The sequence below is a fragment of the Rhinopithecus bieti genome, unplaced genomic scaffold (assembly GCF_001698545.2).
Source record: "Rhinopithecus bieti isolate Rb0 unplaced genomic scaffold, ASM169854v2 scaffold_12573, whole genome shotgun sequence".
Classification (NCBI taxonomy): domain Eukaryota; kingdom Metazoa; phylum Chordata; class Mammalia; order Primates; family Cercopithecidae; genus Rhinopithecus; species Rhinopithecus bieti.
Window position 1 is genome coordinate 1,385,875 of NW_016807321.1, and position 11,103 is coordinate 1,396,977.

The 11,103-nt window shown below is 62.1% G+C and overlaps 2 protein-coding genes across 3 annotated transcripts in view; one reads left to right on the top strand and one right to left on the bottom strand.

Annotated features, from left to right (window-relative positions):
- BIRC7 (baculoviral IAP repeat containing 7) overlaps nucleotides 1-704 on the top strand; it is a 5,685-nt gene extending 4,981 nt beyond the window's left edge. For both annotated transcript variants that reach the window (XM_017881213.1, XM_017881214.1), the window contains exon 7: nucleotides 453-704. The gene's annotated coding sequence lies outside the window, so the exon portion shown is untranslated. The remainder of the gene's footprint in view (nucleotides 1-452) is intronic.
- A 791-nt stretch (nucleotides 705-1,495) lies between these two features.
- NKAIN4 (sodium/potassium transporting ATPase interacting 4) lies at nucleotides 1,496-10,400 on the bottom strand. The gene is made up of 6 exons (XM_017881147.1): nucleotides 10,389-10,400; nucleotides 9,970-10,107; nucleotides 8,853-8,933; nucleotides 7,683-7,880; nucleotides 4,217-4,277; nucleotides 1,496-1,724 (listed from the first exon to the last, which is right to left on the bottom strand). Exons 1-6 carry the CDS (start codon nucleotides 10,398-10,400, stop codon nucleotides 1,711-1,713), a joined length of 504 nt encoding a protein of 167 aa, XP_017736636.1. The 3' UTR covers nucleotides 1,496-1,710.
- Between the last annotated feature and the right edge of the window lie 703 nt (nucleotides 10,401-11,103).

An 11,103-nucleotide genomic window follows, 5' to 3' on the forward strand; every position in this document is an offset into this window, starting at 1 on the left:
GTGGTCAAGGAAAGCCGGCTTTGGAAGCGTCTGGGGAAACAGAGTGGGCCGGTTTGGGCTTACACAAGCGAGACACCAGCCTGGCCCCAAACCGGGGCCAAGGCATGGTGGGAACGCCTGCATGGGAAGGGGGTGTGTGAACCTGTTCTTAGAGAAGTGGGTGGGATGCCCCATGCCGGCCGAGGGACAGGTGCTGTGACTGCCTCGGGGCTCTCCAGGGCCTCTGTAGTTACCCCCGGGGAGAAGTGGGTGGGATGCCCCATGCTGGCCGAGGGATGGGTGCCGTGACTGCCTTGGGGCTCTCCAGAGCCTCTGTAGTTACCCCCGGGATGTGTCTGAAGATCTTCTGGCGGGGACAAAGTGGTCAGGCAGGGAAATCTGGGATCTTAGGCCCCTGGCTCAGTGGGCCCCGTTGGTAGCCATTGACTCACCCACCCCTCCTCTCCCTCTAGGTACCGTGGTCGGCCAGGTGGGCTGCAGAGTGGGCTCCCTGCCCCTGCCTGCCTGTCCTGGACTGTGTTCTGGGCCTGCTGAGGACGGCAGAGCTGCTGTCCATCCAGCACCCACGAACCCTGACTCCCTGACCACCGTCCAGGGAGGAGAAGGAAGCCGCTGCTTGGCGTGGGGGATGCCTTTACTGTACCTGTTTGGATGCTTCTGAATAGAAATAAAGTGGGTTTTCCCTGGAGGTACCCAGCAGCCTGTTCCAGACCACGAGCTGCCTCCCCACCGGCCCAATCTGACATAGGTCACCACCTCTCCAGGCCGGCAGGGCAGCACCTGCCCAGGAGCCGGCTCCGGGCTGCTCCCCAAATTTCCCGCACTCCCGCAGACACCCGCTTCCCGGGCCCTCGCCTCCTTCCCCTCGCGCTTGTCCTCCAGCATTTTAAGAACTGTTGGAACAGGCAGGCCTCAGGCCCCACCTGAGATTGTACCCGACTGTCCCCCAAACTCGGCATCTTCTGGAGGATGGGCGAGGGCCATGTTCCTGTTTATTTACCAACTTGATGATACCTGGGGGAGCCTTTGGGACTGTTTGCCCAAGACCCCTCTTTACAAGGGTACCGCCCCCTTGTCACCACCACATGCCCTGCGCTATGCCTTGGGGCCTGGCTCTGCCATTCTTGGTCAAGCCCAGCCCACACCCCAGGACTCCATCAGCCTCAGCTCCTGGCGGCGGTGGGGGTTCTTCTGGCGCAAGTTTGGGGTTGGGCACCCTCCATGTTCAACGGGGGCCCTCGTCGCTTGCCAGGTCTCGGGGCTCACAGTCTCAGGGCTCACATTGACTTCTTGGGGCGCTGTGCCGTTCCCGCCTCGCTGCGCCCCAGCAGCGGTGCTTGCAGCCCGAGGGTCCAGCGGCCCCAGCTGGGCACCTGAGAGAGGGGCTCCTCCACGCGACGACGGCCTGGGGGCAGAGCTGTGTCCCCCACGTTGCCGGAGGCGGTGGGCATGTGGGGCTCTGCCTTTTCTTTTGTATGCTTGCTTGTTTGCTTTCTTTTTTAAGAGAAAGAAAATTACAAACTCTCTTGAAGTTGCAGCCGGCTGTGGCTGCCGCCCTGGCTGGTGTCCAGCACTTAGAACCCAGGGCAGGTGCTGCCGGCCACCTGGAGGGTGCCGGGTGGGGGTGCGTCCCAAGGCCTGGGGGCTCCTGGCATTGTCGCTGGTTGGTTGCTGAGGCTGGAGTCCACAGGAGCAGGATCAGCGATTTCCTCACTTACGCAGGCCTGTGGGGACAAGGTCAGAGAGCACCTGGGGGAGCAGTGCTGGGGCGGCCACTGGGGGCTGCCACCCCCTCCCCTTGGAGAACCTGAAATGGAACAAAGTCCAAGCAGTGGATGGCTTCAGGCCTTTGGCAGAAAGGAGGTAGGTGGGGCTGAGGCTCTGGAAAGCCCCCACTGCCTCTCCCTGTGCCGGGCAGGTCAGCGTCTTGTGCCTGTTTGCTGACATCTCAGTGGGATCTGGGCTGTGGGGCTGGGAGTGGAGTGGGGGCTCGCCCAGGGGTGTGCCTGGGTCCCTGGCTCAGGGCCTGTGTCCCCACCCCTGCCCGGGTCTTTACTCTCCCGTTCTCTGACATGGGAGCTGAGCTCCTGCTACCTTGGACAGCCCCTGCCATGACAGCTCTCATTTTTAGGAGAGAAGGGCCGGGGCTACCCAGGGGTGTGCCATCAGGTGTCTCTGGGAACCTAAGCAGCCCAGGGGCAGTGCAGCCACCTATTCTGACTCCAAACTAGGATTGTGTACAGGGTGAGCTGTGTGGCAAAAGCTATTTCAAAGGAGGCCAGCTGGGAGCCCTGGCACCCCACCCCAAGGTCTGGGGTTTGCAGAACTGTGGACACTGCCTTTCAAGAAACAAGTCTGGTTCTGACAGATGGGAAACCAGGGCCCCAGCTGCCTGCCACAGAGAGACCCCTACAGCAGCCCCATGCTGCCCGCTGGGAAGTGGCTCTTCAGGACACCCTTGCAGCCCCTGACTCAGAGCCGACTCCTGGACCCAACCCCCTCCCACAGGCTCAGTCTCTGCTGGGCTCTGAGCTTCTGGGCTGGGACTGGGTCCTAGGTCTCTGCAGCCCCAGTACCACCCCAGAGCCTGGCATGAAGCAGATGTTAGAAAAGTGAGGGTGGATGGATGGAAAGATGGATGGCAGAACCGACAGGCAGGCCAAGGAAGGCAGCCTCTTGCTGTGAGCGCCAGCTTGGCCAGGCTGGCTGCAGAGCAGGTTCTGCCGGCCATACTTACAAGCACGCCTGCTTGGACAAGAGGCTGGATGGCTTTTCATTGACATGGTAGAGAGGAAATGGATCAAATCCACCAATGAAATCAACTGAAAGAAATCAAGACCCAAATAAAACAAAACCCACACAATGGAAGATGGCAGAGTGGAAAACAGGCCCAATCACAGAATGAAGCCCAAGGGGTCCCTGGGCCACAGACACGCCCCAAGTCCTGATGCGACAGCAGAGGGGACACGGCCGGGGGACGGGGGGCATAGGACAGCCCGGGTCCTCCAGCCTGTGTGGGGACGGCCTGGGGGGACAGCAGAGGTAGAACAGCCCGGGTCCTCCGGCCTGTGCGGGGATGGCAGAGATAGGACAGCCCGGGTCCTCCGGCCTCTGTGGGGACGGCCTGGGGGGACAGCACAGGCAGGACAACCCGGGTCCTCCAGCCTGTGCGGGGATGGCCTGGGGGGACGGCAGAGGTAGGACAGCCCGCGTCCTGCAGCACTGTGTGGGGGCTGCACCGTGTTCTGCCCACTCCCCCGCCACCCTCTGTCACGTTCAGACACGGTGGCTCCCTTGACACTGTCTGCACAGCCAGCAGGCGACAGGGGCTTGCTGGGCAAAGTTGACGTATTCTGAACTCCAGGTTCAAATGGGGTTCCCATCTTAAAATGTTTGAATGGAATCAGAGAGCGGAAACTGTTTGCCTCCTCCCAGGAAGCTGGCTGAGCTCTGAGTGATGGTTTAGGATCAGTAGCACAGTGGCTGAGGGATGCAGGGTGCCCTTTGACATGTGGACTGCTGACCCCATGGCCCTTGGGGTCCTGGGGACAGATGGCTCTGAACTGGATTCTGACCCCAGGGATAGTTCTGTCCATAGGAACCGTGGGCTCCCCAGGCACACCCAGACCCTGCTTGGCATGTGCCCTTCCCCACCCGGCTCTATCCTTCTCCACAGGGTCTTCCTGTGAGACCACGTCAGGATGACGGGCCCAGCGAGGGCACCTGAGTGTGGACCACTCATGTTGCAAATCACAGGAAAGTTGATGGGGGCTGGCGAGCAGAGGGAAAATGAAAACCCTGCCTAGATGGGTCCAGACTGCCACCGAGGGCCAGATGTGAGCGTCCCGGCCAGTGGGGCCCGGTTCTGAGCTGCCTGGAGGCTGCAGCGGCCCAGGACTCGGCAGGTCTGAGCTCAGACCTTCTACCTGTGGCTACTGCGGGGATCATGAGGACAGGCCCAGCCCGAAGCACAGGAGCCCTTGGACCTGGGGGACAGCTGAACCCTGGGGCCCCCAGGCCAGGACCTCTGCTCATCGCTTCCCTGTGTGTAGTGAGTCCTCTTCTGCTCAGGCCTACAGTCGTGAGCAAGGCCCTGCCGGGCGTGGGGTCCCTCCCAAGAGGGGAGGTCTCTCGCCTTGCCCAGACAGGACAGACTCAGAGTTGCCACCTCTGTAGCAGTCTCCCACCCCGCTGCTTGCAGAGGCCCCATACTCACAGCTGTCCTCTTCCTCCGTAAACACGCTGACCACGTAGCAGCCACAGACAAAACCCAGAAGCTGAAAGACACCACAGGCGGGGGGTGAGTGTGGCCAGGCGAGCCCGTGGGGTGTCACTGCGGCGATGCGGGCAGAGGCACCCGAGCACCCCTGACCACCAAGGCTCTGCCTCTCCTAGACCTCAGGTTCCTCCTCTGTAACATGGAGTGGGAGAGCTGGCCCGTGGGCATCCTCAGCTCTCAAGTTCCAGACGCACCCCTGCCTTCCACCCCACCCCACTCAACTGGGTGGGGGGCAGGTGGGGAGGATAATGGCTATTGGGTGGGGAAGATGACCAGGTCAGCCTGAGTGGCTACAGGGAGTGGGGTGAGGCCGCAGAAGCCCAGGCTGGATGAACCCCAGGCCAGCCCAGTCCCAGCCCAGAGTCCCCTCGGGCCCCTTGCCTTTGGCCCCAGCCCACCCCAGCCAACAGCCACCAGGAGTTCCTCCTCCTCTGTGGAGCGAGCCGTCTGGGATTCTGGTTTTGAGCTCGGCAAAGTGCAGGAGAGACAGGCTGAGGACTCGGGGTCCAGCAGGCAACTCCAGGCAGAGCTGGGGGCTGGCTGCTGCCTGTGGGGCAGGGGTCAAGCAGGGAGAGGAGAGGGACTGGCAGTCCAGGGCAGAGGGCAGGCCACTGCAAAGCCGCACACACCTCGCAGACACCTGCATCCAGGGCCACTGAGGGAAAAGGGGCTCTGGCAAAGGGGGGCAGCATTGCCACAGCCAGAAACACCAACAGCATGAGCGAGAGGGCCCGGCCAGTGTCACTCCAGACCACAGACACCGAGGGAGGGGTTGGGGGCAGCCGGCCGCAGTGGATTTGTGACTGGAGGTGCCCTGGAACGAAGCAGGACACCTTCCTGGCTGCACCTCAGGCTGACCGCTGAGCAGCTGTGACCTCGAAAATTCACTTCACCTTCTGGTCTTGGTTTCTTCCTCCATAGACCTGGCCCAACACTCCCTGCGAAGGCCCCGGTCCCAGGAGAGGAGACAGGACATGCAGGTCAGGCCCCAGGGCTGGACATGCGTGGGCTCTGTCCCCCCAACCCCCACCCCATCTGGTATAGGCGAGCTGGCAGCTGCTTTCCTGGAAATCCAGCTCCTTTCTAGGGGTCAGTCAGGGGCCAGAAGACCTCTCTTACCACGAGGCAGGCAGACCTGTCTCCTTGATATTGAGACAAACTCAAGAAGCTGTCCCAAATGGCCATTTCTGGTTCCATGCCATGGCCAGGGTGGGAGCAGGGGTGAGGGTGGGCAACCTCCATGGCTCGTCCCCCCCCCCCCCCCAAAGGAGCCCAAGACTCCCCCATCACGGAGCTGGCCGTGGTGCTGAACAGGCAGCCGAGCTTGGGGAGCCACTGGAAGATGCCCCTTCCAGCCAGTGCCCTCCCCTCTTGGGGACCTGCAGGCCGCCTCTGTCCCACACCCCCGTGCTCCCCACCCTTCACACCACCGCCTCCTGCCCATCCTCCTGGCTCCAGCCCCAGGTCCACCCCGAAGCTCTCCCCTCTCCCTGCTGCATGGAGGCCTGGGATCTGCAGACCCTGCGCTGCGCCTCACTCCCAGAGCCTGGCCTTGTCGGACGACTCTCTACTGCTACCATTAGCACAGCTGGGCAGGGGTCAGCCAAGCCACCAGCCTCTCCCAGACCCTCCAGAGCAAAGAGCAGGGGGGCTGCGCTCCTAGTGAGGACTAGCTGGCTGGAATTTAGATCCACATCCTATTAAAGAAATTCCCATCCCTGGGAGTCAGGATAAAAGCCAACAGCAGTCCCCATCTCCCCAACCACGCGTAGCGCTCACTCTTCCAGCCTCGGCTCCCACAGCACACCAGCCGCCTCCGAGAAAATCTTCATTTATTCCCGTCTAGCTTCCTTTTTGTTGCCTTCTCACAAAGCCTAATCTCAGGAGCTTTGATGTGTACACTTGGGACATTGGCTCTTTCTCCTCCAGTGGCATGCACCTGGGTTCCACACATTTTGGGGGCAACTGGGGCCCCCTTGTGCCTCGCTGAGTGGCTGTGGTCGGAGAAACAGGCCCTGACTAGCGCTGGAGGGTGTGTCTGTAGCCCCTTGCTACGGGGCAGCACCTCCCTGGCCTGATTTCCTGCAGGACCAGAGCAGAGCCCAGGAAGGAGCCCGGGGAGCTCACAAGGCTGCCCATACCATCACATGTTCTTAGGCCATGGGCTCCTTCGATTTGGAATTCAGCTTCCACCGCCAGCTGCTGGCCACGGAGCCTCGCTCCTAGAAGCCCCATGTCCACCTGGTGTGCTGCGTTGACGCCAGCGTGTGCACCAGGGAAAGTCAGGGAGCCTTGAGATTGGTCACAAGTTCCTCCGGCAATGGCACCAATCATGCTGCAGTCACATCGGCCCTGCCCCAGGAGCTCCTGAGGCGAAACGCTGACCAAGCACCCTCCACACACCCATCTCAGCTTTTGTCTCCTTCTTCTGAGCACTTCGAGGAAGGCACTGGCACCATCTGCGTTTTATAGAAGTGGGAGCTGAGGCACAGGGAGGTTGCTAGGCTCACGGAGGTGGCACAGTGGGGAAGGGGCCGCGTGGCCAGACCAGGAGCAGCACCGTAGCCCCTGTTCTCCACCAAACCGAGCAGGGCCTGTTCCCACACAAGCAGAGTCCTGACAGCAGAGTCCTGTTCCCACACAAGCAACAGCTGCTCCTCAGCCCCTCCCGGGCCACAGAATCCCTGTCCGGGCTGCAGGGTCCCTGTCCGGGCCGTAGGATCCCTGTCCGGGCCGTAGGATCCCTGTCCAGGCCTCGGGATCCCTGTCCGGGCCTCGGGATCCCTGTCTGGGCCGCAGGATCCCTGTCCGGGGCCGCAGGATCCCTGTCTGGGGCCGCAGGATCCCTGTCTGGGCTGCAGGGTCCCTGTCCGGGGCCACAGGATCCCTGTCCGATAAGACCTGGGTCACGTGGTGCCAGCTTTGCCAAGTGCACACTCCAGGGTTCCAGACAAGGCTGAGGGGCTTCTTGCCGGCCCAGCCTCAGGCTCTGTCCACTTCCTGTGACTGGCATGGGCTTGGGGCAGCCGATGGAACAGGCTGGACACGCATCGATGGGTTTGTCAGGAAGATGCTTGCCGTTCCTCCTTGGGACCGTCAAAGCCAGAGGTGGGGTGTCTCAGCCTGATCCGAGTCCTTCCCACTCCCCACGACAAACACCACACTCAACTTGAGAAAGGGCCTGGGTCGGCCCCACCTGGGGGAGTTGGTTTGCAGAGGAGGCACTGAGGTGCCAGCCACGTGGGAGCCCACCCGTGATACCTTAACCTCTCCAGCAAGGGTGGGGATGAGGAAGGCAGAGATAGGCCTGAGGCCTGGTCAGCTGGCCCCGCCCCAGGGAGATGAGCCCCCAGCTCCGTGTCCCCTCCCTCATCAACCCATCCCCACCTTACCCCACGCTCACCGCAATCAGGATCTGCAGGCCGCTGTGTAGGGCCTCCACAGAGCTGGGCTCCAGGGCACAGATGGCACCTGACACCAGGGCCTGGCCATGGGGGGCCCCGAGGCCAGCTGCCGGCACCTCCTCATGCAGACACCCTGGCCAGTGCTCACGCCACCAGGAGCGATGCTGGGAGAGGCTGAAGGTCAGTAGCTCGCTGTCCTGGGGGTGAGGAGCAGGAGCAGGGCTGGTTAGCGCCAGGAGGTGGCCGGCCTCACCCACTGCAGCCTGCGGGGATGCCACCACAGAGAGGAAAGGGGAGGTCCTCTCCTCCCGCCTCCCCTGTCCTCCCACTGCACCCTGTCCCCAGGGCTCCAGCCGTGGTGGGGAAAGGAATACGAAGGCCCTTCCAGCCACTCCTATGCCTGCCCTCGACCCACACACCTTCTCCTCCAGGAAGGCCTCCCTGCCCAGACCCCAGAACTCGCTCTCAGGGGCACTGGGTCCCTTCCTTGTGTCTCTGGCCAAAGCTGCCATGTGATGTGTGTCTGCCTCAGGACAGTCTCCCCGGCTGCAGCCCCAGGTGTGGCTCCAGGAAGCAGGGGCCCGTCTGCCTGGCTGGGCACCTGCCTTAGTGCCCACCTGTGCCACACCGGCCAAAGCAGAGAGCCGCCGGGGGAGACCAAACTCCACCCCATCCCGGCTTTAGAACCAACCTCTGAACTGCAGGCAAAGCGCCTGAAACAGCCTTGGTCAGGGCCGGCTCAGCGATGACCCTCCACCTCGTTTCCCCTGGTTCCCTGCATTGCAGGAGGCACGAGGCTTTACCAGCCTGGAGGGTTGGTCGGGCTGGGACAAAGGACCCCACATGGCCCCAGGAGGGTGGTGTCGATTCACCTGCACATCTCTGCCAGGGTTTGCCCTGCTCTGGGGCTCCTCTTCTCCAGCTGGAGCCCTCTCACCTGCCAACACCCACAGACGCCTTTCATTCCCCAATCAAATCACTGGTCTCGCCCCAAACCTTTACTGAGTCACCAACCACAGACCAGGGCTGTTCTGGGTGCTGGGGACAGAGCCATGCACAGACAGCCCCTGCCTCAGACGATGGATGAAGAGAAAACAGAGGGGATGTTACATGGGGCCCGGCCAGGACCCCAGGGAAGGACCTCGCACTGCCTTCTGGTCTGTACTCACCTGTGAAAGGCCCCCAACTTCCAGGTAGAAGCAGATGATGAAGATGTTCCAGGTGACCCAGATGGCTGCCCACACCATGTACTAGGGAGAGGGGAGGACAGGGCGGCAGCTGAATGCAGCTCCCGGGCACACCTGCTTGCACCCAGCCCCCGGGGGAAGGTCCCATGATCGCACAGGAGGGGTGGCCTCTGCTCCCGAGTCTGGTGGCCCCCGGATGCACAGCGTGGAGAAAGGGGTCCCCCGTGCCCACCCTGGGACAGGTCTCAGAGCTTTCCCACGTGGGCGCCCCAGGAATGAGGCCGTGGGACAGCCAGCCCGAGGGAGCCCCAGCGCAGGTCAGTGTACAGACAGGGCATCTCCAGCTGAGCTGCCACGGCCTGTCCTTGCCTCGCCGGGCAGACATTGCACACAGACAGCACAGGCCTCCACTGCAGAGCACCCCCGAAACCACCCCCAAGAGAGTGCCCCAAGGAGCTGCCAGCTGCCTTTGTAAACAAAGTTGTGTGGACACAGCCACGCCCATCTGTGCACACACAGCCCAGCTGCTTTTGCGCTGGGACTGCATGGGCCACAGCGCCTAAGGTATTTACCATCTGCCCTCTACAGGAAAAGTCGCCGCAAACCACTGGTCTGGACCGATTATTTGGTTCTGCACTGAATGAAAATGCTGACTGAGCAGAGAGACATTTTTCTGAACATTCTTTCAGCTTCTCCAGAGGATACAGCAAGGACAGTATGGCCAGGGATCTGCTGGGGTCCAGGTCCCACCCTGGGCTTGAGGCAATGATTTTGTTCCTATTTTCCCATCTGTAAAGCAGGGATCATGGCAGCACCCATACCCCTGGCTACTGAGGGGATGAATTTGTGAAGGCCTTCAGTGCCTGGGGCTCCCCAGTAAATGCAGCTGCTCCTACAAGCAGCCTTGGAAAAGCCCCGCCGTCCGAACCAGAATTCTAGATGTGCAGGCAGCAAAGAGGTCTGAACCCAGGGGTCTGGGTTGGCGTTTGTGGGGTGTTCAATGGTGTCCAGGAAAATAGGGCAGGATGGTGCCACGGGAGCCGCCATCCTGGTCACCCCAACCCACCTGCCCGTAAAGGGGGCCGGGCCCAGGACTCACCACCACCACATAGCGCGGCCGGTACTGGATGGTGCCAAAGAGTCCCAGGATGACGACGACGATGTGGGCGAAGTTGGCCAGGATGGGTGCCCACTGGTAGCCCAGGAAGTCAAACACCTGCCTCTCCAGGGCAGTGACCTAGGGGCAGGGCAGTCGCCATGAAGGGTGGACCCGAGGGAGGCCCCAGGTCCGCCAGCCAGTGCCCGGACCAAGGTGATGGGCAGTCAGCCGGGACTTCCTCCCCAGACCTGCCCACCACACCTTTGTTTGACGAGGGACGCCGGGGCCCTAACTCCTGCTCCATGACCTGCCCAGAGCAGGCACTGGGCATCTACTGTGTGCTTGGCTTTTCCAAGAAAAATCCCCAAATCAGCCTGACAGGCCCCTGTGTGTCCCCACCCGTCCTCATGCGTCCCTACCCGCCCCCGCATGTCCCCGGGTGTCCCCACCCATCCCCATGCGTCCCCACGTGTCCCTGCGCATCCCCACCCGGCCCCGCCCGTCCCCACGCATCCCCGGGCAAGCGTTCCTCCCTTGAGTAGGCCCCATCCCCTCCGTCCCCGTTTTCCTCATCTGGAGAATGGGAACACCGGGGGGGGGGGGGCTGTTCTAAATCGCGAATCGTAGAGCCAGGCGACAGACACATAGACGGCCAGGCGACAGACACACAGACGGCCAGGTGACAGACACACAGACGGCCCAGAAAACACCACTCGTGGGGGTCAGATGGCCAGGAGGGACTGACGTGGATCCACAGGGGTACTGGACACCGAGGGCCCAGCCTGCCGCCTGCATCTCAGCCTTGGGGACAGCGCTGGCGAGGCCGCTCTCTGGCAGGCAGGCGGTCTCCCCTCCACTTCAGGACATTACAGGACTCTGTGGAACTGGCCCTCCCCACAGGGCCGAGAGGGAACCAACGAGGTGGGAGGGGAAAGTGCCTGAGGAATATAAAGTGGGTATTTTGTATGTAGGAGACCAAGAAAACCTGAGCAAAGCCATGACCAGGGTGCCAACTGCAGGGAACGGCGCACTCGGCCCTGCCCGTCACCAGCTGCTTCCCAAGCGCTGGCGAAGCACACCCCAGAGAACAGAAGATGCTGTAGAACTCACCCCACCCCCTCCCCAGCCACCCCA

Excerpts from the sequence above, each read along its gene's own strand:
- NKAIN4 (XM_017881147.1), bottom strand. Across the intron at positions 8,934-9,969 it reads GGCCGCGCTATGTGGTGGTG|TACATGGTGTGGGCAGCCAT; the intron begins GTGAGTCCTGGG and ends CCCTCTCCCTAG. Across the intron at positions 7,881-8,852 it reads AAGTTGGGGGCCTTTCACAG|GACAGCGAGCTACTGACCTT; the intron begins GTGAGTACAGAC and ends CCTCACCCCCAG.